This window comes from Gallinula chloropus (genome assembly GCF_964237585.1).
Source record: "Gallinula chloropus genome assembly, chromosome: 1".
Classification (NCBI taxonomy): domain Eukaryota; kingdom Metazoa; phylum Chordata; class Aves; order Gruiformes; family Rallidae; genus Gallinula; species Gallinula chloropus.
This window is the reverse complement of record NC_140085.1, coordinates 51,207,483-51,233,434: the sequence shown is the minus strand read 5'-3', so window position 1 is coordinate 51,233,434 and position 25,952 is coordinate 51,207,483. Positions and strand designations below refer to the sequence as shown.

The following is a 25,952-nucleotide window of genomic DNA, read 5'->3' as shown; positions in this document are numbered from 1 at the left end:
AAAGTGAGGACAGTGATGCCTGGCTGGAGCAGTGAGGGCAAACAGATCTGCCGAAAAATGGGAGACCTGCACGCTCCCTCAGGCATGAGGGTGGTGGGAACGAGGAGGAAGGGGGCACATGGCATTCCTGTTCAGGAGACAGGTAGAAGAGCAGAAAGCAGCCCTGGCAGAGGGTTAAGCTCCTCTTTCCCAGCAGGGAGGCCTCAAAAGCCGTGCACAGGGCCCTTGAGCGGGGCTGGTTGCGTGCGTGTGTGCAGGAGCCACGCGTGTCGATAGCAGGAGTGGAGGCGTGTGGGGGAAATGAGGTGTGTGCGTGAAGCACTGCGTATAGGCGTGCAAGCGCCACGCGTGTGGACGTGTAGGGGAAAGAGCCCTGTGTGAGCCAGGCATCACGAATACCTGTCAGCGCCCAGGTGCGTGCGGGGCTGGGCGTGAGTGCTCGTGTGAGAAGAGCCGCACGGGGAGGGGGAAACGCCATGCGGGTGTCCCGAAAGGCGTGCGGGAAGGGCTGTGCGTGAGGTGTATGGGTCCGAGTAACAGGTGTGCGTGCGGAGAGGCGGGAGCGTGTGTGTGTGCGTGGAGAGGGGGGAATGCCGGGCCGGGAGCGCGCCTGTGAGTGGAGAGCTGTGCCAGGCCCGTGTGCGGCGAGGCCCGTGAGGCGGGCGCCCGGCTGGCCGTCGTGCCCGCGCCGCCGGCGGCGCTGCCCGGGGCGGGGCCTGCTGACGCATTGCGGCTGGAGCGGGCGCGGGGCGGCCGGGGAGGGGGAGCCGGACCCCGAGGGGTGGAGGGGGGCCGCCACCGCCCGGGGACCGTCCCTCCGCCCGCCGGTGGGCTGACTGACAGCGCTCCCCGCCCAGGGACTGGAAGGGCCGGAGCGGGGCGGGAGGAGGAGGAGGAGCGGCGCGAACCGCCCTGCGCTGCCGCGGCTCCTACCTATTCATTCAGGCACCTAAAATGGCTGGAGAGAGGAGGCGGCGGAGCAGGAGGAGGAGGTGGTGAGGGGAGGGGGGCTGCAGTAGTACCCTCACCTCCTCCCCGGCGGGCCCCTCCTCGGCCCGGCAGCTCCCCCCGCTCCTGGCAAGGCTCGCGGCCGCCCCTCGCCTGTCCCCCGGCACCATGTCGACCGGCCAGGACGAGAGCTCGGTGCGGGTGGCGGTCAGGTAAGCGGCGGCGCCGCTCCCCCCCTCCTGCGGGGGCCGGGGGGTGAGGGCGGTGGAGGGGGGGTGGACGAGCGGCGGGGAGCGGCCGGCCGTGCCCGTGAGCCCCGTGGAGCGGGCCCTCTGCGCGGGGAGCGGCGGTGCGAGCTCCGCACCCGTGGGAAGCGGCGGCGTCGCCGCACAGGGACACCAGCCGGGGACATCTTCCCTGCAGCGTGTATCCCCCCGGCTCCCGCTGAGCCTCTTTTTCCTTCCAGCAGTTGGAAATAGCTGATGGGGCGGGGGGCAGGGGAGGAATCAACGTCTTTCTGAGGTGTTTCTCAGTCGTTTCTCTCAAATTTTCAGCAATGACCCTAAAAATACTCCCGACTAATTATAGCCCGCTGCTGCAAGTGCTTACTCATGGAAGCGGAGCAGTTCCCCCGGCCGCGGCGATGCCGTTTGCATCACGGAGCTTTGCGAGAGTGGATCCTGGCAGACCGATATTTTTAGAGGGATCAAGGCTTTTATCCCACGGAGGCTGTGCCTAACCGTGCCTACCGCGGGGGGTGGACTTCCATGGGGCTGAGAATAGGTATATGTTAAAGGCGTGATGGGAGTGGGGCGTGTATCATCTTAAACCATCAGCTAATTAAAATCGCTCTTTTATCAGAGATAAAAATCTGTTGTTCGTCAGTGAACTCTTGGCTCTTCTTGGTTTTTTTCTATGTGAAGATATTATTTTATTGTTTGAAGAACTTCCAGATAAGCCCACCAGTGCCTTGATTTTTCAAGATGTCTTTTCATAGCTCAAACAGGAGGGGAAAGTGTGTGTGTACACAGTGAATGACGATTTATTTCTTTCCTTTAAAGAAGTTGCTTTGTGTTAGATGATGATGCACTTGGGACTGTTAAACCACAAGGCTTTAGGGGAAGGGCTGCATCAACCAGTGGATCCTTAGAACCACTACACACATCTCACCTTGGTAGATAAATCCAGGTTTGTGCCAGAAGACAAAGAGGGTGGATCGTTTTTTCTCTGAAGGGCGTAGGAATAAGCAGCGTTGCTGCATGCTGTTGTTGGTATGTGCGTGTAGGGGGAACGGTTCAATAACGTTTTCAATAAACAGAGAAACACCGCCCCTGCATGATAACATGGGGTGTATGCTGCAGTTGCTCGGTGAAGTCTGCTGGCTGGTTGCAGTTAGCGTACAGGGAGAGATGCTTTTGTGGGTGTCGTTATCTGTTTAAACATTTTTCACGTAAAGTGCAGGGAGATGTTATTCCAAAGCATGATTAGGCTGTATTTTTTTTTTAAAAGGAAAATGTGAGAGAGGTGTGATCCTAAAAATAGGGTGTGTTACTGGGTTACAGACTGCTCTGTCATTTGAAGAAAATATTAAATACATACTGGGCCAAAAAAAATAATAGTGTAAAAGTTCATTTACAACTATGGAGATTTGTTGCAGCTAGGAATTAAATAAAACCTACAAATATGCTTGTAGTTGTAGGTGTGTGATAAATAGATTAGAAATAATATATGGGAAAGGATTTGTAAAAATAACTTAAATCACCCAGCTGTTGTTCCTAATCTTTGAGTGTTACAAGACATAATTCCATAAGGCAATTGTCTACCATCCAACGTCTGAGTGCAGTTCACTGGTAATGAAGAATTGCATCTTTCCTCCTGCCTGCTTTCTTCCTTTGGGCAGATGACTGTTGGTGTACAAGTTTTCCCCTTTTCTGCTTAGCAGTCCTGAACAAAAGCATGCACGCTTCCATTTTTTCTCCCCACCAGTCCCTCTTTGTTCCATGGCTTTCTATTTTTTTCTGGTTGTGTATTTTGCACAGTCCTATATTTCAACTGGTCTTGCAACTTGCAGCGTATCAGCACCATGCTGTACTGTGCACTATAAACATCACGTTCTGTTTCCTTGTTGGTTTTGTTCTTCAGCTCTTTTTTTGAGAACTAGCACTTAGTTCAGTGGTTATCTCCACTGTTGTGATGAATTAGTCCTTGGTTTTGTGTGTATGACTCCTGAATAAGGCTTGCTCTACAGCAGGACCAGCTTTTAGTTTGCTACCCTCCTTGGTAGTCACTGAAGTGAGATAGTGCCAAGTTGTATTGCACAGAACTCACTGCGAATCTGAATTTGCTTAAACTTTAAACACAGGTTATAGAACAGACACTGCTGAAATTGTTTAGCAAGTTGTTTTTTCAGAACCTGGTTATATCGCTTAATTGTATAGGACAGGATTCAAAAATACTTCATTCTTTCCAATTTGCACCACCTTTAAGCTATCTTCTTGTATGCTAATTGCTCCCCATTTTCTTCAATAGTAGTGGGTTTGTGAAGGATCAGCTAAATTCTCTGGTTTAGTGAAGTGTGACAGCTGAAAATAGTTTGGCAGGTAATCCAGTAACTAATATTAAAATTTCCAGTTAAGGAAAAAAAATTCTTTCTCTGTTGTCAGTCACCACTGAAAGATTTCTGGACTTACAATTTTGATGATGGTGGTGTGCAGCTTCAACAAAGAGCTCTCCTCTCTGTGTGACTGTATAGTGTCTGTTTTCAGGTAACTGTGATGGGGGCCCTCTGATTTCATCTAGTAAGATAGTTGTTTTTCCTTTTAACCATGAAAAACTACCTTCTTAAAAAAAAAAATTTTGCCATCTTGCTTTTGTGAATATCTTTTCAGGGTCTGAAAACACAGGAGGAGGCTATGAAACACTACAAGCGTCATAGTTCGTGTTTCTGGAACTAAGGCCACACAAAGGATTCAGGCCATAGTTCCTAATTTTTTTTGTCTTGCTGCTTCAGTGGTGTCCACAGCCAAATTATGGTGTGCAACCTTCCTGCATGCTGGGCAGGTGAAGTTCTTACCTGAGATCAGTATCCTCAATAACCAGTGGTCTGTATCAGGACTGGTTTTTGGAGGGTCATTGTAGGAGCTGTCCAGGGTGTGGATGGAGTCACTGCCCATAGCCATTAGGTCAGTGTTGCACTTACTTCTACCAACCAGACCTGAGCTGTGTCATGAGACTTTGAAATAGCTCCAATTGGACAGGTAACAATGTGTATTCTCATTCCATATGGCTTGAAGCTGTAGGGTTAGGACACCCTACGAATGACGAACTAACAAGATAGGAAAGTTTGACTTAGGTCCTAAGCATTTTTGGATGCATGCTAAACAAGGGAACTCTTGGGGAGCAATGTTTGTGTGGAGTTTGTGTGGAGGATTGCTACCTGGTAAGATGTGGAAGGGTGTCTGTTCTTTGGATCCTGTTGTGGAGAAGACACAACAAATGTAGAATGCTGAAGAAAGACAAACTTGCAGTCCTCCAAAGGAGGAAGGTGGCCTTGATTCACTCTGGGTCAGTGGAGGCCCCAGACATGCAGATGATGAGCTTCAGCGTTAATTTGTAGTGCTACCTTTTAAGGTGCTGCATGAAAACAGAAGAGGAAATAATTAAGAACACAGTGAAAAGATGAATAGCTGTGGAAGCTGACCTGTAATCTGGAAAAGTAAGATGGTCACTCAGACATGCTGGGTGACACCTTGGGTGGTATGGATGGTAACAGACATGAAGTGACAGCTGGTAGGAAGTAGGGCTTTGGCACTGGGCACGTTATCATTGTGGAAGATGGAGCCTTCCTAAAAGTGTGTTAGTGAGTGGGACACAAAGAACCAGAGGAGAGGAGACTTAAGGGATGGTGTTTTATAATCAGATATGTTTAACATCAGTGAGTAGTGAAGAGCAGGGCTGTGGAAGTTTCCACTTTTCATCATCCTTGGTATGTTTGTGTATATGTGCCTTCTTCCCTGCTTTGGCAAGAGTATCTTGCTGCTGCTGCTTCAGCTGCTGTGATTGGCATCTGCTCTGTGTTTCATGCCTCAAGCAAAGAAGGGGAGTGTTGCTACAGTCCTCCTCACCTGTGTAGGGATCTGGCCACCCAGCTCTTCTCTGAATCATCTAAAAAGTTTTTCTTGTACCCACCCTGGGTGTCTTCAATATGTTGTGACAACAAAGTTGAAATGTTGATGTTTGCCAACTATGGAAATTATGTGTGCCAAATGTAATGGATCTATTGGAGACACTTTTATAAGAGCAATGGAAGTAACAAGTTCAACCCACCTAGCTCCTGTTTCCAGTATTCCACTGGGGAGAAGTACTCTAGAAAAATGTGTTGATTGCTAATCCAATCTAGGAACTGAGATTTTTTGCAATTAACAAAAATATTGTGGCATGAAATCAAGACACAGTGTTAACTTTTGATCAGGCAAATGGGATATGTTAATCCCTGGTAACCTTAGTCTTCCACTGTAAAGGTTTGTCATGGGAACATCGAACTTCTTTTTATACCCCCAGTTCTTGAACTATGAAAGCAGTTGGACCTCTTCCACACTTCTTTTTTCTTTTCTAGTTTCGGTGTGTTTTTTCTCCCCACACAGGATCTGCTGTTTGTTGTCATGCTTCCCTCTACACCTTTTGTATTCTGCTTTTTCAGCCTTCTTTTCTACAACTTCTACACTGAAGTTGTGCTTTGTGCTAGATCCAGCTACTCTTAAATACACTTAAGTTAAAGAAGCCACTAAGTTGGGGTTTTTTAATTTTTTATTCTTGGCAGGTGTATTTTGAGGCACTTTAATGGCTGTTGAGATTGATTTTTCTTTCTTGGACTGCTGTTCTGCAGACACAGTTGTGTTTAAGCTTCCTACCATGAATAGATCCCCTGAATGTCGTCAGATGAATGCTGTGGTATATGTCATATGCTCTGGAGGGCAGGAGTACTACTCATTTCATGCTTTCCATACAGTGCTAAGCATCCTCATAAATCATTCTGAAACTAGATATGCAACAGATTACACACAGTGCCATAGTTAAGTGCTCCTTAACTTCCTTAAAATGAACCAAAGGTTTCCTTTAGGTAGGCAATCGTTATTACCCATCTGTAATCACTTGAGGCTGTGAAAGGTGGGGTTTCATAATGTCTCAAAGTAACTGTATTAATGAAGTTCAACAATCTATCAGTATGTAAGTGTGCAGCACCAAAGGGAAAAAAAAAAGTATGTTGTAACAGTATTAAATAGCTTTGGTTTTTTTATGTGTTAGGAAATCTCTTTTGCGGAGGGAGTCTGTTGAGGGAAAGCTACAAAGAGATCCGGGTGTTTGGAAAGCTCATGTTGCCTATCTTTTGTTAGTTTTGATGTTTCTCTTTGCTCCCTGACTTAAACAAACATTCCCTTGTCCTCCCCTGAAACTGTACTCTAGCCTGACCATATGTTTTGCATTGGGGGGGGGAAGAAGGCACGACACCATCTGCTGCCGAATTAATTCAGGTTTCATCATATCTGACTTGATCACCCGTAACTGATATTGCTTGGGGCGCGCTGAAATCTGCGCGCTGGCTTTCTAGGAAATAAACTTCCCTTTCCACCCCTCATGTGGTGTGATGTAAACACAAACTCATTCTTTGACGGATGGGGAAGAGATCCTAGTCAGATGTTTCCGGAGAAGTCATGTATTCCTTGCCAGAAAAGATGGATGTGTCTTGAATTTGGGAAGGCTGAAAAGCTCAGCAGCGCACAGGAGTTACCTGCTTATGCTTGTGGATTAATTATATTTTTAAGTTGGCATTTCACAAAGTATGTAGAAGACTTGTGAGTTTCCTTTGCTTTGAAAATCCACTGGATTTCCATTTAATGGTGCTTTTTTTTTTTTTCAACTACTTAAGCTCTGTGGAGAGTTAGGATTTGTATTGTTGGCCTACACATTTCTTTATTACTGAACTGAAGGCTTCACACTTCCAGTGTTTGTGTGACTTCTGTAAATTCTTCCTTAGTAGCTGAACAGCCCTTGTGCTTGGGATCAAGGGAGCCTTCCTCGCCCCCTCCCTCTGCTTTCCCTTTATTTGCTTTAAGCGTTTTATAGATTGTCCTTGCTGCCCACTCAGAGATGGCTGCTGGAATTCTTGCTTTCATGTTCTGTTGCCTGATTACTGCTGGGGAGGGGGGGAGAATAAATACTCCATTTTAGGTGTAATTTTTTTGTCTGTTAAGGGAAAAGATTCAGTATCTTGCTGTATCTGTGGCTCGGGAGCAGAGAAATTTTTTGTTATGCTAATATTATTCCTATGTAAAGTACCTGAGAGAAGTTAAAAGTATCATTTGAACCGGGAACAAGAAAGTTTAATTAGGAATCAAACCAGATCTGAACAAGTCCAGCAAGAGTAACTGCATGAGCTGTGTCTTTTTCCTGTGCTCTTTCTCTTCTCTGAAATGGTTTTAAATCTTTGTTCGTTTTCTTTCCATCTTTCCTTTTTTTTTTTTTCCTCCTTTTTGTAGTTCTCTATTTTTATTTCCACTTTTCTCTGAAGCTTCTCTGGAATAAATACGTCTGCTCCAGTGTGACTAAAGGGAGAAATGCAGCCTGGGTGGTTTTTTTTTTTTCCTTTCCCCTCTCTCTCCAAACATGTTCTCTTGTTTGATGTGTTTACCATAGCAACAAAATGCAAATGCAGAACAGCCAAAGGAGTTTAAGGTCAGCGTCACAATATGTTTGATGCATAACAAAAGTCTATTCAATGTATATTTTGAAATGCAAAAAACTGCTGATTCAGAGCTAACAATTGATTAACATGAAACATTTCTTGGACAGGCTCTGTATGGAAATTAGGAGTGAGGAGAGAGTACCATCCAGTCCTTTATTTTTTATTAGTATCCTCAATAGATTCAGTAAAGTTGGCCACTGCTGGAATAATTAACTTTTGTTTAAAGAGCACTTTTTTTTTTTAAATCATCTGACAAGTGTGAGGCTTGCTGTTTGGGACAATGCACCCTTTCAGCATATTTAGGTCTTTAAGTCTACCTTACAAAACTGAATAACATATCCCTTGAGCCTGTTCACTGTGGAGTTTCAGCACAGAAAGCTGAGACCAATAGAACCTTAGTAAAAGTTTCTGACATTATTGTTCTGCTACAGGCAGCAATTAATACGCCTTCAAATTGAGTAGTGCCTTTCCATTGTTGGATTTAAAAATGGATTAAAGGACTTACCTAGGTAATTTTTGGTGTCTCACTGGAGATTCTTGTGCTCATGATGTTACAGGAACTCTTGTGTGCTTCAGTTGATTAGCAAATACCAAACTCTTTGCAGGAGATCTTAGCTTTAATGTAGTTTTTCCATACTTGCCTTAAGTACTCCAAGTTTCTTGAAATGCTTTCTGTTGTATACTGTAGCTTTGAAGGACACTTTTTATTTTCCCTTTCGTTTATGTTCAACGTAGCTGATCCTCTAAAAAATGCTTGTCAAGGTGGATAAGAGTTAAAGGATGTGACAGATCAATTACCACAGCTGAACACACAGAAGGTTATACCTGATAGGACTGGACAGAACATTTCTTTCTTGTGAGACATCTCAAATGAAAGAGTTTCATAAGTCTTCTCTATTTACCTGGTCTAATCTCACTTGGGGTCTTGAACGAAGGTCTTTTACATCTTGGGTCAGTGCTCCAACCACTTGGTTATTGCCATTGTTTAAGCCTGTATACTTTTTTCATTATGGTCACTGACTATTTTTTCCCCTCCTACTTCTCACCATGTTAGTTGTCTTCTGCTGGGTACTGCTAAAACAAAATTTAGGGGGCATCTAAATATTCCACAGCTACAGAGCTTTTCAGTTTAATGTCAGTCAAGAGAACATATTGAAGTATGTTAATTAAAAGGCTATGCAACATCAGTAATAGTTTAAAACATAAAAGAAAGAGTACCCTCTGGAAATGTATTGCAAATAATGAAATGTAGTCTTGCAAAATTCCGGTGTCACTACCAAGCCTGCTAAGATACAATATAACCCTCAGTACAGTGTGGAGTGTAGGAACCCAGAGAAACCACTTCTTTTGAAGTGTTTGGTACCATGTTGCCAGTGAGATTACCTTCCTATCCCTTTATTTAAAGAAGATGCAAAATGACTTAAGATGTCTGCTTCTGTAACTTAAGTAACTTATTCACTTCCTATATTTTGTCTGAGTAATTCTGCTTTTCAAATCCACTGATTCTTAGCATTCATTTTGTTGGACACTTCTTCCCTTTAGTATGGGACTGAGAGAGGACTCCTGAGATCCTTTGTGTGACTCTAAGTAGCTATTTATGCCAAGATCTTGGAGTTAGTAATCTCTCTCTCAACAGTATGGCCAGCTGCTCCTGCCATAGTTTGTGCTTGATTCTGTCCTAGGACAGAATCACTATGTCCTCATTTCTACCCTTAAAAGGATATCATAGAATCCCAGACTGGTTTGGGTTGGAAGTGACCTCAAAGATCATCTCATTCCAACCCCCTGCCGTGGGCAGGGACACCCTCCACTAGCCGAGGCTGCTCAAATTCCTATCCAACGTGGCTTTGAACACTGCCAGGGAGGGGGCAGACACAGCTTCTCTGGGCAACCTGGGCCAGTGTCTCATAGCCATCATAGTGAAGAACTTCTTCCTGATATTTAATCTAAATCTACCCTCCTTCAGTTTAAGACCACTACTCCTTGTCCTGTCACTGCATGACCTTATTAACAGCCCTTCCCCAGCTTTTCAGAGGGCTATGAGTTTAGGTAGTGAGTCTCTTTTTTTAATAATGTCTTCCTGCTACACCAGCACTTTGTGTATTGTCATCTCAGAATTATGTCACAGGGTCCTCAGGCCACAGATGGAGCTTCAAAGTATAATAAACGCTTATGGTGTGATATAATAATACATGATGTAGTATCATGAGAAAAGCAACTGCTGCTAAAACACCCAAGTTAGTCATTACCTTCTATGAAAAGTGTTACATGCTTTAGCAAAACAGAGGTTTTTAATTGTATATGGTTTTGTTCCCTTCCCCCCCCCACCATCTCTTTCTCTGTGAAGAGAAAAAATTTACCCCTGTACCAGACACTTTGATCTGTAGGAAACAGACACTAATCTTTTTTTTTTTTTTTTTAACCTGCTAAGCAAACCATATATTGTTTCCATTTTCAATCTACCTAAGTTGTCCAGGCAATGTTTATTTCATTCCCTGGTCTCAAATGTGTTCTTTTTGAAGTCTGGTCTTTAATTTTAAGTACACATGAAGTAATTCTTTTTAGGCACTGGCTCTGTAAGGTGATGCCTTTGAATTTTTCTTTAAGAAGACTTATCTACACACATCTCAGACTGGGGATATTGATACTATCTAAATATCTCCTGTATTTTCTTTTTCAAGTTAGAATTATGTCATGTGTGAATAATTGGTATACTTGGGAAAAATGATTTGTTTTATGAGCAAACTGTTTGGAATATATTAAAGACCATAAAAATATTTTCATGTTGGATTAAGGGGAGTAAATATCTGTATGTAAATATATGTTTTCTTTTAGGCATGATAGAAAAGAGAAGAATTCTACTTTTAACAGTGTTTGAAGAGGTGGTAGGTCAGAGAGAAGGCCACCTGTTCAATCCAGTTCATTTAGAGCATGGCTTACACTGCTGTCTAATCTAATCAGTCATCCCATCACTCAGGAACAATAAAATTGCTGTTTTGGTTTTCACTAGTGCAAAATGTTGACTTCAGCAAATGTAGGTTGGTGTTAAGCGAGCTCAAAGAATGAGATCTGAGATAGGGATGAACTGGCATTGACAGATAAGCTATTTGACAATTAAACAATAATTAAATGTCTTTTTTTTTAGTACTAAGGAGCTTCAGACTTCAATGTGAGTTGTCTTTTTTTTTTTGGGGGGGTGGGGGGTGGGGTGGTGATGTTGTGTTTTGGGGGGTGTCTGCTCTTGTTTTCTTTCTTTTTCTTCCTCACACAGTTCCCAAATCCCTTGTGTTGGCTGGTTACCTTGTCAACCTAATGTCTTGGCTCTGTTTTTTAAATCATGTCTGTAGATTTATTTAATTACTGTTGTTAACAAAGCTTTTTGGGGACAGCTGGACATTTTATTGTTCTCTAAATGCCAACAGGCAATGCTTTGGTGAGACCAAAAGAGGAATAAGCATTATACAGTTGAGAGCTTCAGATGAAAATGCTCGAAGCCCTGAAAGCAGGGGTGGCCCATGCCAGGCCATTCATTGCTTCTGGTGATTTTTAACTCTCATGACTGAGATGTGTCTGTGGGAAGAGGGGACTTCTATAAAATAGTATTAGCCTGTATCTTGGATGATAGTTGACTGAAAATAAACAGTCAGTGCATGCTCTGCTGCTACTGTAGGTAAGAATTCAAGTGACTATCAGTAATGCCTAAAAACTAAGCATGAAACAGCAGTGTTGTGTTGTGTCAAAGGTAGAAAACTGGTGTATATAGAACTGGAGCTTCTGTGTAAGGTGCAGAGCAATCCATGTGTTTTGTTCAGTGCTGCTAATGGCTTGGCTAGTGTTTGGATTTGGGTGCTGCAGTTGAGGAAAGTTGTGGGCTAACTAGGGGAATTGAAAAGAGAAGAGAAATAATTGTTTGCCTAGAAAACATGACCTGTGCCACAGTGTTTGTGATGTGGAGTGAGGATTGCCAAGACACACATCTTGAAGTACCTACAGCCCAATGCAGAGAACAAGAGAATTGTTCCTTGCGTTCAAGGTGAAGTGGATAAAAGGTAATAGGCTTAAATTATGGGAAGAAAAGTAAAGAAGAAAATGTTTTTTTGTTGTAAGGATGATGTCCTGGAACACCTTTTTCTGTGGAGATGTGGAAGTGCCCATATAGGAGACTTAAAACCAGCTCAAACTGATTACAACTGGGAGCTTTTTGGGCATAGCTGATCTTACCTTGTTCCAAAAAGGTAGAGGGAATGAAGAAACTCAGTAACTTCTACAGATCTTTTGCATCCCAATTATCTGTAACTCTGTGAAGCTGTGTATTGAGTGCCAGGACTTGAGCGTGTGGCTTTGCTGGCTTGGTAATTTTCTGTGTTGGTAGAAAGTAGGCAAGGTCTAAAACTCAGGAAGATGCTGAAGAGCTCTGTACCTATGGTCTGGTGGAAAGGGTGAGATGTGGGGGATGCCTTCAGCAAAAGGGGTGCAACCTCCTCTCTGGTTGAGTTATGAATATGATAGAGCAGAATCCTGGGGCACTGACAGTCATCCAGTGCTGCTAGTAGTATGGGTCCTATTAAGAGGCAATGCACTGTAAGTATATGTAGCATGAAGTACTGGAGGCTTTTGCTTGTTTGCATGGCTTCTGTATTATTTCTGTTCTAAAGTCTATTCCTTCCCCATACCCAACCCTCCCCTACCTGTTCTGAGGACTGTTTGATGGTAGATGTGATGTTGCTGTGAAGGCATTTGGAGTGTAATTCAGTGATAGGTAATAATCCACTTTCTTCTTCTCCCGACAGGAGTATGTGGCAATAATTTTCTGATTACATTTCCTCTGCCACAGTTTAACATGACTTACTCTCTTGGCCAAGCTGACTAAGAAGAATAATTAACATCCATCACTGTTAAATGCTTCTTTGCTTTTCAGATGTTCATGTCCTTCTCAGCTGTCTCCTAGAATAATCGTGTCTGTTCCCCCGTCCCCACTTGTGACAGTTCATATTCCACTCTTTCAGTTCTTCTGTCTTGTTCAAACAATATCTTCTGTGAGTCAGAAAGAAATGCAGACAATAGCCAGTGGATTATCAGGAGGCATGTGATAATCTTGTGAATACAACCCAAAGCATCAGTTACTTGGAACAGCTTCTTATGACTCTGGAAATTACTTATAATTTGTGTGTTATCAGCTTTTGTCTTGTCTATGAAAAATGGATTTTTAAATAGGGTTTATTTATTTGGTTTTGTGTTTGTATAAAGTGCGTGGAGCACTGGGCAAAGTTAACATTCAGCTTGGTTTGTGTTGTTGGATATCTGCCTGGTATCTGTGTCAGAGTTGTCTGTTTGAAGTTCAATCTGTTTAAAACAGCATAATGTATTGGTAGACTGAAGAAAGTGCTTCAAAACTCATGATATCTGCATCTCTTGGGGATATATGCTTTTGATTTCTCAGAGTGCAGCTAGGAAATGCTACTGACTTCTAAGTTTTATCAGGTATGTTCAGGACATTTGACTAATCATAGTCTAGCTGTATGACAGCTTTTTTTTTTTAAAAAAAAAGTGTGAATTCTGTAGTTTCTGTGTGCATTTTTTCACCTTAAGATGAAACTTCTTTTGGCCAAGGCTATGCATCTAAATAATGGGGCAGAATGTTTGTACTGTACTGCACTCTTGTAGTGAAAATTGTTCTCCTGTGTGGCTGCCTCTTTGGTATAGAGGGCCATTGGTCACTCCAGCACAGCAATGTGTGTGAGAGGTCCTCTCCTTTGTTTACAAGTTACATGAATTGGGTTGCTTTTCTGATAATTAAAGAAACCCCATCCTGTAGGATCCTGACTGCTAACCCACTTTCTGTTCAAAATAGCAACAGTGCTACAATTTGAATTTGTGTTCATGCATTAAAAGTCTCAGTGACAGCATTTCTAATACTAAATTTGTAAACTTGCTTTTCTTCCTCTTACTGTTGTAGGGTTTTTTGGTTTGGTTCTTCCTTGCCAGCTAATAATAATTGGTCATTTAGTTGCCTCACACTTAGGCAAGATCTGCCTCCAGCTTCTGAATGCCACATCCTTCAGAATGGCTCTGGGGGTGGCATTCAAATATTCAAAACCCATTAGTTTAAGGCATGATTTTAAGTTATGTTGTAGCCCAGGGTTTAGCTACGAATACATTCAGCACACTGTAAGACCTTTCCCCTCTGAGTCACTTCAAAATTGAAGTAAAAATATAAAAATTAAAATAAGCCTCAATCTTTTTTTAATCCATTTGTCCTTTGTGGCTGACAGCTTGCACTGGACATCTTAAAAGTAGATGAAGGAAACACCAGGAGGAAAGATGCTAGGCTAAAACTAAGATGGATATATTAACATGTGAGCACTAGTGTTGGTTGACATAAAGGGATACAGGATGGATGTCTTACAAGGTACAGCTGGAAGAAATAGCTGTAAGCAAGATTTCTGTACTTAAGGCATCTGTGTCTCTGCTGTAGCCATTATCAGTACTGGGAATTCTCTGGATATACTTCTGTCTGTTGAGGTGGGTGATGCTGCATAGCCTATATGTGCCAGTGTCCCTGCCTCTGTGTGCCAGCGTGAGTAAGTGCCCAGTTAGGGGACTTGGCCATCTCACTTATGAAGCAGGAAATAATTATGTAATCTCTGTGATTATTTAAGGGGTTTTTTGCTTCAGTACAGGGCTAAGCTATAGTGTCTTGGACATCTGCTGCTGTTTATAGGTGCAGCTCTGCTGGTTGGAGTATCAATGACCCATCTTCTGAGTATCCGTCTGTATTTGAAGTGCTGGGGAGACTTCTATTGCTTATTCATCTAGCTATAATTAGAGCACAAGGGTAGGGGATATCTTCAATTACTTTTGGAAATAGCTGAAGAGTTTTCTTCCCAAATGAAATGGACTTTCAAAGATCTCCCTTTCTTCCCCTCACAGCGAAGTAGAAATAAGAAGAGGGTGTAGAGGTAGGGACTGGGGACTTCCCAGATTCCTTGTGAATTCTGAAAGGTTCGGGGCAGCCAGAGCTGTTTTCCTTCTAATCCATGAATCTTCCTGGATAACCGTACACCATGTGCCATTACATGCAGGACTTGTTCAGTTCAGTGTGCTTGTTACTGATGCTATGGATTGCACAAGGATCTCTCTTATACAGGATATAGGGTTTTTTCTTTGAAACAAAAAAAAAAGGAGAATTGTTATCTCTTGCTTAGCCTTTTCTCATGTGTTTGAATCCTTGTCCAGTTTGTTTATTTTAAATTAGTAGCTAAGGTAGGTGACAAAGGACTTAGTGTATCAGATTTTATTAAAAAAAACCCCAACCCAACAACAAAAGCAAACAAAAAAGACCAACCCAACCCAAACAAACCCATGGTTCCAGCATGATTTGCTAGAGGTACGGAAGCTAGCAGTTCCTGCTGTGACAGCAGGTTTTAGGTGCAGTGTCACTGCTGGACTTCTTTCCAGTTGCTGAGTCTCTGTGTTGCTCCATTTTTTGCTGCCTTTGCAAGACCCCTCTGCCAACATTGCTGCTGTAGTTTAGAGGTCAACAACCTAAATGTGCTGCTTTGCAGTGGCCGCCCAGGAACACAGGGCTGAAGTCTTGTTAGTCTGAACTGTGATACCTCCTGATGAGGATGATGATGGGTAGTAAAGACAGGAGACTTTGTATGGTTTTGATCTGTTCTGACACTGATAAGATTATCTGACATATTGTGTAACACCAGTCAACTGGATTTGATTGAGAATCCAATTATGTATTTACTTAAAAACATGATTGTATGTGAAGTGCAACCAAATCCCAACCTCAAACTACTAAAAAAAAAAATGAGGCTGGGAAATCCTGTCCTTTCATTAGCCCCTGGTAATCCCACTCCCTGTCCTGAATCTGTTGCTCATTTATAATTTCAATTTGTCTTGTTCCTGTTCTTCAGCCACTGGTTCTTAATGCAGTGGTTTAGAAATGGGTAACTATGTATAGTTGGGAAATAAGCTATTTGTAGCTTCCTATGGGCCCAGCTAATAATTCATGTGAGGAGGCTTACATAAAGGCTGCATTGCAGTTGTGCTTCATTTGATGACAGAGTTCTGTACTTCTGTGTAAACAAAAGTCATGTGATAAGGCATGGGCAACCAAAGTTTATAGTTGAAACCAGGGAGAAAACAAACTTTTCTGGGAGGATATTAAGGTGGTGCTACCAAAAAAACTAACTTGGCAGGATTTTATTAAAAATATAACCTAAGAACTGAAAGAACCTTCATTGCTGTTATGGTTCCTTGCTTTAGGCTTTCTTCAGTTTCAGTGGTGAAATCAGTTAAATGGTACAACTGAAATCTTGTGTAACATGAGTTGGCAAAATACTAGAAAACCAGCACAGCTATTTTTCTCTTAGCTTTGACACTGAAATTGTAAAAGCAGACTGTTGTGGAAGAATAAGTGTATGCTTTAGAGAAAACTGGGACCTCTAGAAAAAATAAGACTCTTTTAAGACCTTGCTTCATACTTCTGGGCAATGTGTAGGACACCAGATAGCTTAAGAAGCGTTGTCAGAACATTCAATTTTTCTCTCTAAATGTCTGCTACGGTGGCATATGCTGTAGTAAACAGCCTTCTACCTTCTCAGCCCCCAAATGTTTGTAGTGCTGAAGGAAATTACTTTAAGTGGAAACAAGGTTGGCCAAACCAGTAGCACTTTGTTACTGCTGTATGGTTGTTTTTTTTTTCATTTTTCTTTTTCTTCTTTGACTTTTGAGCTTTCCTGTGAAAGCAGTGGTAGTGTGTGGTGTGTGCTGGAAACTGAGTGCAGCAGTGGAGCAAAAGTCACGTGCAGTTGGCCACGCAGAGTTTGTAGCTTGCACTAACATTCACTCTTCTGACTTCTTGGTGCTAGTGAGGACGCAGTCTCAAACAGCTTTAGTCATGGATTAATATGTAGATATATCTGTAGCTTTTAATAAAAGTATGAGTCTCTATGAAAGCTTTATATAAATGTTAGTTTAAGACCCTCCCTGGCCTTTAGGCACTACCAGTATGCCATTACTGCATTATTTAGTTTTCCACTTCCTGGCAGTTTCTTGTTAGCTTAGGTATTGATCTTGGAAAACCTTGTGTGGGACCTCCCTTAGTACCCAGTCCTGTTAAGTGTCATTTTAGCCAAAAGAACTCTTACCTTGTCTGATATAAAGTGCTAAGAGGAATGAAGTATTTGGTCACAAGCTTTGTGGTGAGGACTTTAGTCATCTCAGTTGGTTTTACTGTAGTCCTGATATGTAAACAGTTACTGTAAACTTAAATTTCTAAGGCAATTTGGGCAAGCTTACTTTATACAGGAGTGCTTGTTTTGAAAGCATCTGTGCTACCTCCAGTGCACGAGGGACTATGAGCTCTTACGCAGGCGAACCACAAATGATTTGCATTGGTGATTTCTGAGAACAGCTGGGAAGTGCCTGATTTAGAAGTAGTGTATGCCAAGAAGAGCTGATTTAATTCAGTCAAGACAAAGAAATGGGTTTTGACCCCAAAGAAGCTCATCAGGGCAGACTTTTCTTTCTGTCCCCAAGGAGCTGCAGCCGAGTGTTCAGCAGACAGAAATGATCCAAGGATCAGGTGTTGCTGCTTTTGTGTGTGCTGGAGCTGATGGAGATGGGCACAGCAGTGGCCAGGCTGGCAGCTGCCTGCAAAAGAGGAAGATTGTTCCAGAAACTGAGGCACAGCCTCCTATGCTCAATAATGTGAAATTGAGGGAACTGTTTTTAATTTGTGTGAGCTATTTTGCTGCATGATTGATTTTTTTTTTTACAGTGACTTTGCATTAATAGTTTTGGACTTATGCTTGGATTTGTAATCTAATCAGGGAACCTGAGCCCTAATGAAAAATTAAGCCTGCAGCTAGAACGTGAAGCAGAAAATACTTAGCCCTGCCGTTATGCCAGCATAGATATTAGTTGTTTAAAGCAGATACAAGTAGCAAGGAAGTAGCTATTTCTTCCTAGAATTTATTCACAGCCTGTATGTTGTGAGTTAACTAGGTAGTTGACTTGTGAACCTCTCAGTTTACATTTTATTGCATTACCAAGGTGAGATTATTTTATGGATGTGCTCTGTCCTGGAGCTAAAATTTTGCTGAAATGGTATTCTTAATATTTTTATTAGTAATTATAATTTGTAGGCTTGCTGGTACAGCGAGGTCTGCATGCTAGTAGCAATTACATCAGGAAAGCGACTGTATTTCCACATTGAATTTGTTCAGTCTGGCCAACAAGAACTTTCCATCTGCCTGAAGCAGAATTCAACTGTAAGAAAATAGGAAAGGCTGCATGATTTTTCTGTTATTACAGGTCAAGAATATGAAATTAGCCCATGCTTTCCTGATGAGGTAGCAGAGCACCCTCTTTCACTTACTCTTAGGTTAAAATCTCTAGTGATATTATAGTCAATAAGTTATAAGAATAGTTTTAACTCTTAATGGAAAGCTAGTAAAGTAATATTGAAGGATCACAACTTTAAATGTAGTTAGATGATAAGCATCAGTTGAACAGTTTTTAAAGACTTTGTTTAACTTAAGCCATTCTCTAATATGTTTCTTCATCTTTATGTAGAGGATGCTCTTCCCTACTGGTAGTGGGGAAATTTAATGCCCTGGGCAATGAGGAAGAAACCACAGTGGCTGCAGCTTTTTTCCCAATGTGGATGTAATGACACAAATAAAAAAATAGGAAGTTGAGATACCCCAGTTATTCATATATTTAGTAAAATATGAAAATGTTTAGAAAATGTTTGTTTATCCCCCCAGACAGTTATTTTGCATGCAGTACCCACATTTAGACACAGGTCTTTGTTTTAATCAAAATCCCAATTTTCCACCAAAACAGTTTTAATAAATCTTTTGATCGTGCTGGTTTCTGGTCTTTTTTCAGGGTAACACACCTGATGTGTGCTACAGGTGTTTTCTTCTGTGAGAACTGAAAGGTGCATAAATGAAGAGAACAGGATTTGTCTATGAGAAGCTGCTGCCCTGCACTTACACATTCCCGTGTGTATATTGGCTGATAGCCAGCTGAATGAGCAGTGTGCCCAGGTGGCCAAGGTGCCCAGCACCATCCTGGCTCCTATCAGACACTGTGTGGCCAGCAGGACTAGGGATGTGACTGTCCCTTTGTAGTCAGCGCTGGTGAGGCCACCCCTCTACTAGTGTGTTGAGGTTGGGCCCCCTGGCTACCAGAGAGATGCTGTGGTGCTGGACCACGTCCAGAGAAGGGCAACAAAGCTGGTGGAGGGTCTGTAGGACAAGTCTAATGAGGAACTTCAGGGAACTGGGGTGGTTTAGGCTAGAGAAAAGGTGGCTGAGGGGGGAGACCTTATGACTCTCTACAGCTGTGAGAAAGGAGGTTGTAGCCAGGTGGGCATTGGTCTCTACTCCCAAGTAACAAGCAATAGAAGAAGAACTACCTCTCAAGTTGTCACAGGAGGCTTAGATTAGATGTTAGGCAAACTTTCTTCACTGAAAAGGTTGACGAGTGTTGGAACAGGCTGCCCAGGGAAGCAGTTGAGTCACCATCCCGGGAGCTATTTAAAAGATTTGTAGATATGGTACTTAGGAACATGGCTTAGTGGTGGACTTGGCAGTTCTAGGTTAATAGTTGGACTCAATGATCTTAAAGGTCTTTTCCAACCTAAATGATTTTATGACTGTCTTGTGTGTCTTTCAGCATTACTTCCCTCAGACTGTATAAAGGCTATTGATGTGAAATGGTGCTAGCTCACCCCTTGGTGCAGATGTTGCTGCAGTAGTGAGATCTATTCTTGCTAGCCTTGGCATGTAAATTTGTGTGAGGGAAGTGGCTTTCCTGTGAATTTCCACATTCCAGTGGATTTCTTGCACAGATGATGTTGAGCAAGGCTTTGATAGTCTTTACAGCAGTACCAACTGCAAATTTGTTTTACTAGTTAAATGTCAGCAGTCTATTTCTTTTGATTTCTCATGTTATTTCAGCTCCAATTATTTCAGCTTTCCACTGGTTTTTCCATATAAATGCTAAATATTCCCTTATTAAAAAAAACTTTTCTTTGTTTCCCCCTTTCCTATCTCTACCACATCTGAAAATCAGCCTGCAGTTAGCAGGACAAATGATTATGGCCTGTGGATAATCCAAGCTTTGCACCTGGTTGAAACTTCATGGGGGGAGTGTTAAAAACAGTACCAAGAGACTTGCAAACATAGTAACTGCTGGGGTGGACATGATTGGAGAATAGAGAGAAGTCTGGGAGAGAATTTGGGAGCTGTCAATTTATATTTGCCTGAAATGTTTGCTTGCAACAAGAGAGCATCCAGCAGCTCACTGAGCAATCAATTTGGAGCATGACTCAGTGTGTAAAAATGCTACCTTCTGAATTTTTAACATAGTTTCTTGAATTGCCCTGAACTTTTAACTAACTTTTCAGAGCTTTTCCTTTAAAGCATCATCTGAAGGCAACAAAGAGCAGTGAGGTGGTCAAGTCTTCATAGGGCAGCTGAATACAGTGTCACTGCATAGGAGCAGAAGGATGGAAAAATCAATCCTTTTGATGCTGCTGTTGCTAATGTGGATGATTTTGCAGACTTGTAAATAGGATAAATAGACGTGTAAGAAAGATATAAAAATTGAGAATTGGCAGTCAGGTACACAAAAATCTGTAGTTGAACCAGAATGGCTGAAGAAGATGGATAATAACTGTTCCTTTCTGGTTTGCAAGTTTTAAAACAGGCAGTACTAAATAAAGCAAATATGTTCTTTCCCCTTACTGCACAGTTAAGATTTACCAGCTCAGAGCTTTCAGCCAGTGCTTGAACAGTCTACCTTCTGTTTTGAAACAGAGCAACTTCTGTTCATTAGAAACAGTCAACAATAAATATGAAGAAATTTTCTGCAGTTGGCTTTGGAACTTGGTGGATGGTGTGTTATGGATACAACCTTTTTTATTTTTTTTTTATTACAAGGAGTGCCCTGGAAAGTCATACAGTGTTTCAGTACAAGATTCTTGGAACAAAAAAATTAACAGAGCAAAGGCACTATTCAGAGAAGATTACTGAAACTGGGGTGTTTTTTTTTTTTTTTCCAGTTGTTTTGTCCCATTGTGAAGTGTCTGTTTGTTATTTTAGTAGTGTTGGCTAAGCAGTCATTTCAGTAATGGTTAATGACAACTTGCAATTTTCTTTTAACTGACCTGACCCTCCTTTTTCTTTTGTTGTATTATTTAACTGTAATTACTTGGGAAGTGGCTTGTAGCTTTAGCTATAATAAGTATGTACTTTATGCTTGTTTTGAGTGAAATGAAGTTGGGGAAATACAATTCTTGGAACTGTGTCTCCTAAGGGTAAACCAACCAACTGTACTAAACTTGAGAGTATACAACTGGGAAGAAGAATTTTCTGTATAGAGGTGAAAGAAATGAAAACAATTTTCAGAATTACAGTAGCCTTGGCATGAATGTGTGGTGATTTCTGGACTGTAGCTCTAGGGGCTGGGAGAGTAAGTGTACGTGTGTGGGTGTTCATGAAAAGGAAAGGGAAACCTGGGTAAAGGAGGCAATAATTAAGTTCTTTGCAGATGTAGGAAACCCTTTTAATTTTCTTGTAAATTAGTAATTACCTCCCTTTAAAGTCTGGGCTATTCTGAAGTAGTAGTGGACTTCTAGAGTAGATACACATTTAACTGTTAGGAAGAAAAAATTGGATGAAGCCTAGTGTTGGGATAACTGATAGTTTCTTGGTCATCTGGGTGATTTTTGCATTACATCAGCTTGTTTTCTCTTGTATTAAAAATATTTTCCTACAGTGAATAAGTATTCCTTTGTTTGCTTGCTTCTGCATATACTTGTGGCAGTTACTCTTTGTTTCCCTATATGGGCTGGTAACTCAGAGTGTGAGAAAGTTTGAAAGTATTTACTTTGTGCAATTAAGTGAAATATTTTAACAATTTTCTTTTATTTCTTTGACTTTACAATTGATTTTTTTTTTTTTTTTGTGGGGTGGGGTGGGGGTGGGAACAAGGATGCAAAAATAGCAAGTTAAACATGAGCCAGCAGTATGCCCAGGCAGCCAGGAGGGCCAACCATGTCCTGGGGTGCATCAAGCATGGCATTGCCAGCTGGTCCAGGGTCCTGCTCTATACTGTGCTGCTGCAGCCTCACCTAAAGTTTTGCAGTTTTAGGCATCATGGTACAAGAGAGACACAAAAGTATAGGAGAGTGTCCAGAGGAGGGGAACAAGAATGGTGAAGGATCTGGAGGGGAAGTTTTGTGAGGAGAGGCTGAAGTCCCTTGGTTTGTTGAGCTTGGAGAAGAGGAGGCTGAGGGGAGACCTCTTTGCTGTCTATGGCTTCCTGAGGAGGGGGAGCGAAGGGGCAGGTGCTGATCTCCTCTCTTTGGCAGCCAGTGATAGAACCCAAGGGAACAGCATGAAGCTGCGACAGGGGAGGTTTAGGCTGGATATTAGGAAGAGGTGCTTTACTGAGAGGGTGGTTGGGCACTGGAACAGGATCCCCAGGGTAGTGGTCACAATACTGAGCTTGGCTGAGTTAAAGAAGCATCTGGATGATGCGCTCAGTCCCATGCTCTGACGTGGCTGGCCCTGTGAGGAACCAGGAGTTGGACTCGTTAAGGCTTATGTGTCCCTTCCAGCTCAGGATATTCTATGAAATACTGTCATTGTTCTGCAAGTAGGAGTGTTCGGCTTGTGAGCAAGAAAGGCACTGTCAGTTCTCAGTCTTTATTTGAAACTACTGTGTGGGCATTATTAGTTTCATCGGTGTACTGTGATGCTGTGGGCAGTGGTTTTTGAAACCACCTGTCTAAAAATTGTGGTTTGGGGTTTTTTTTAGTTTGATAATTATACAGTAGCTACAAGTGTATCTTATAAAGAGTTGACAGCATCCACATTTCAGAGTTGTGTACTTCATAAGGTCTTGTGTGTTTGGGCATATTAGGCAGATTGGGCCCTGGTTTACAAGAGGTACCGGAATTATCCCCAAATCCTTCAACTCTAAATGTGACAGAGTGTAGGTTTGCAAGTACTTGGACCGTGGTTTTGTGCAGCATGGTGGCAGTTTTGGTGAGTGTTTTTGTTATTCTGTTTTGTCTTGGTTTTTTAATACCCTTCCTCTTGTTCTCCTTACACCTTAATAAATGTTATTCTGTAGATTGGTAAAGCAGCAGTGACTACAATATTTTGGGGTTTGGATGGCCATTATTTTTGACAGTACTGTTTCATTGCACCCAAAACTTCAGGAAAAGAAGTGTCTCTAAAATCCTGGCAGCACTTGTTATCATGACTCATTACTGGGCTGCTGGGCTGTGCTGCACTCCTAACAAGCTTTCCTTAAACTCTCTTTTGATTAAGTTTTTTCATCTTAAGTTACATACAATGACATTTGTTTAGCAGATTTAATCTCTTAAGCATTCAGTCATACAGCAAAAAGATGCTACAGAAACTGTGTTACTTTACCTGATACTGCCCTAATTACATAATTAATACCAGGCTCTGGTAGGCTTTACCAGTGGCGTGACTCAGACACTCCTTAGATCAATGTGCTCCAGAGCAGGAATGATGAGAGCTGCTAGCTTACATGATAAAGCCGCATTTTGTGGGGAAAGCCACCTTGATTTGCCAAAGAAATATAGGGTGCCATGACCTTTCTTATGTGTATAGAATTGCTTTTGTCAGGAATCCTTAGCTACAGGATAAGCCTAACTGGCCTCTCTGTATCTGTGAGTGCAGGAGTTGTAGACAGTGGTCTGTGGACATACCAAATGTCCTTGCTTTCCCCTTTCTTTTTGGAATTATGACCTCTGCTCTCTTTAAGATCTTTGACTCTCAGGTGCTATTGCCATAAATTTTTCATAGAATCACTTAGGTTGGAAGAGACCTTTAAGATCACTGAATCCAACCACAGCCTCACCCTGCCTAGTCCACCTTTAGACCATGTCCCCAAGCACAATATCCACACTCCTTTTAAATACCTCTGGGGATGGTGATTCCACCCTTCCCTGGGCAGCTTGTTCTAATACTTGACTACCCTTTCAGTAAAGAAATTCTTCCTCGTGCCTAACCTAAATCTCCCCTGATGCAATTTGAAACCATTTCCTCTTGTCATATTGTTTGTTACTTGAGAGACAAGACCGACCCCCAACTCTCTACACCCTCCTTGCAGGTAGTTGTAGAGAGCAATAGGGTCTCCCCTCTGCCTCCTTTTCTTAAGACTATAAAGCCCCAGTTCTCTCAGCTGCTCATCACAGGACTTGTGCTCCAGACCCTTCACCAGCTTTGTTGCCCTTCTCTAGACACACTTGAGCATCTCAACGTCCTTGTAATGAGGTACCCAAAACTGGACACAGACACTATTATACATAATATAATGTATATTATATACATTATATATACATATGAATTATATATACATAATATAATGTGTATATTTATACATACTATATATATTATGAGTCTTCAGTATTGCCACTGCTAGCGATTGTGAAGCAACACTGATGAAATTATGATGGGTTTTCGTGCTTCTATGCGTAAGCTTATCAGTCAGAAAAGCTAAAATATATTTTTCAATAGAAACCCTAAACTTAGAAGTAGCAAGTGCACTTCTGTGAGAGACAGATTTAACTTGCTGTTTTAGGCTGTCGTCCTGCCTTTGATTTGGTTTTCGGATATTGGCCTTGGTACATAAATATATCCAGAGCACAGCCATCAAATTGCAGGCTTCTAGGTGGTTGAACCCTCTGAGAGACTACACTGAGCAGTCATCCAAACCCAGAGCCACAGATGGCTTAGCTTCCTCGTGGTAAACTTTTGGATTGCATATTTACCTTGGTCCTGTGTTTCCTATGTTGGCTCAGAAGGTGTTTCTCTGATTTCTGACAGGCCTTTTGAAGGTATTAGGTTTTCCAGACCATCTGGGGAAGGGACCTGCCTTTCATGTCTAAGCCGGGTATTTGGGATGTCTCTGCTGTTCAACCAGCTGTGGGGTGTTGTCCAGAAGCGTGGTGTAAGCAGACTAACAAGCAGAAAAGTAGGGTTTCCCAAAAGGCTAGAAGCCACTGCTCAAAATAAAAACTGAAATGAGCTAGCACCTTCTGGTGCACCTTTTTGCTCCTTTTTTAAAAAGGTGAGTAAGATTTTCATGGGTTATATTTTCAGGGTTAATCCTTACAGGAGGAGTAGCCTGTGAGTGACTTGAATGTTTCAGGGTATTTCCACATACTTGGTGCAATGTGGAGTCCAGACCTTAAGCAGTACAGCTGATCATTGTGTTCCACTGCACTGTAGCACAGGAGATACTGATGCTTCTTACTCTCTAAAATTATTTGTTCATGCTCCCTGATGAGGAGAGGCAACCTCTCCAAGGTAGTTAGCTACATGGAGCCTGGTCCTTTTCGGCACTAGGCTCAAGCTGCACCAGAGCAGGTTCAGATTAGACATTAGGAAAAGGGTCTGTCAGGCACTGGAAGAGGCTGCTCAGGGAGGTCGTTGAGTCACCAACCCTGGATGTATTTAAAAGATGGGTAGACAGGGTGCTTAGGGATATGGGTTAGTAGAGGATGGGTAAGGTTGGAATCTATCTCAAAGGTCTTTTCCATCCTAGTGATTCTGTGATATCTCTGTGTAATATGGGGTACATTAAATGAGATACAGAGAAGAAATAGCATCGGGTTAGTTTTATTCTAGAACCCTTATGTTACAGAGGAGTGTCAGACCACTTGTGAGTAATGCAGGTCATCTTAAATCCTTACTATTTTAAATCTTTATTCTCTACTTGTCATTCATTAGAAATTTGAAACATATTTTCAGCAAAGTGCTTCATGGCTTCAGTGCTCTAAGTTTTGTCATCTGGACTCCTGCTGTAAAAAGCTCACAAAAGGTCATAAAATTGTTTAAACATTATATTAGTACTTTCTTGCTAAAAAATATGGCTTCAGGTCTATGATCTCATTGTATTAGGGAGCTGAAAGTGTTAAATCACACTGAAAAAACAGTTCTCCCTTTCTTTTGGAAAGGAATGCAACAATTATCCTTGACATGTCCTCAACTCCCTTCACTGGGGTGGAACCTTATAGCAGCCTACCAGCACCTGAAAGGTGCCTATAGGAAAGCTGTGAAGAACTGTTTGTGAGAGCATGTAGCACTAGGGTGAAGGGTAATGGCTTTGAACTATAAAAAGGGAGATTTAGGTTGCATATCAGGAAAAAAATTTTTAGTATGCGGGTGGTGGATCACTGGAACAGGTTACC

At 42.1% G+C, this 25,952-nt stretch overlaps 1 protein-coding gene across 3 annotated transcripts in view; it reads left to right on the top strand.

The window, feature by feature from the left end:
- Positions 1 to 974: 974 nt before the first annotated feature.
- Positions 975 to 25,952, top strand: part of KIF21A (kinesin family member 21A) — a 90,731-nt gene continuing 65,753 nt past the window's right edge. For 2 of the 3 annotated variants that reach the window (XM_084269625.1, XM_084269627.1), the window contains exon 1: positions 978 to 1,160. In XM_084269625.1, coding sequence (XP_084125751.1) covers positions 1,117 to 1,160 — 44 coding nt within the window. In that variant the 5' untranslated portion in view covers positions 978 to 1,116. Of the gene's footprint in view, positions 1,161 to 25,952 lie in introns of all 3 variants that reach the window. The other variant, XM_084269626.1, reaches the window with a different exon arrangement.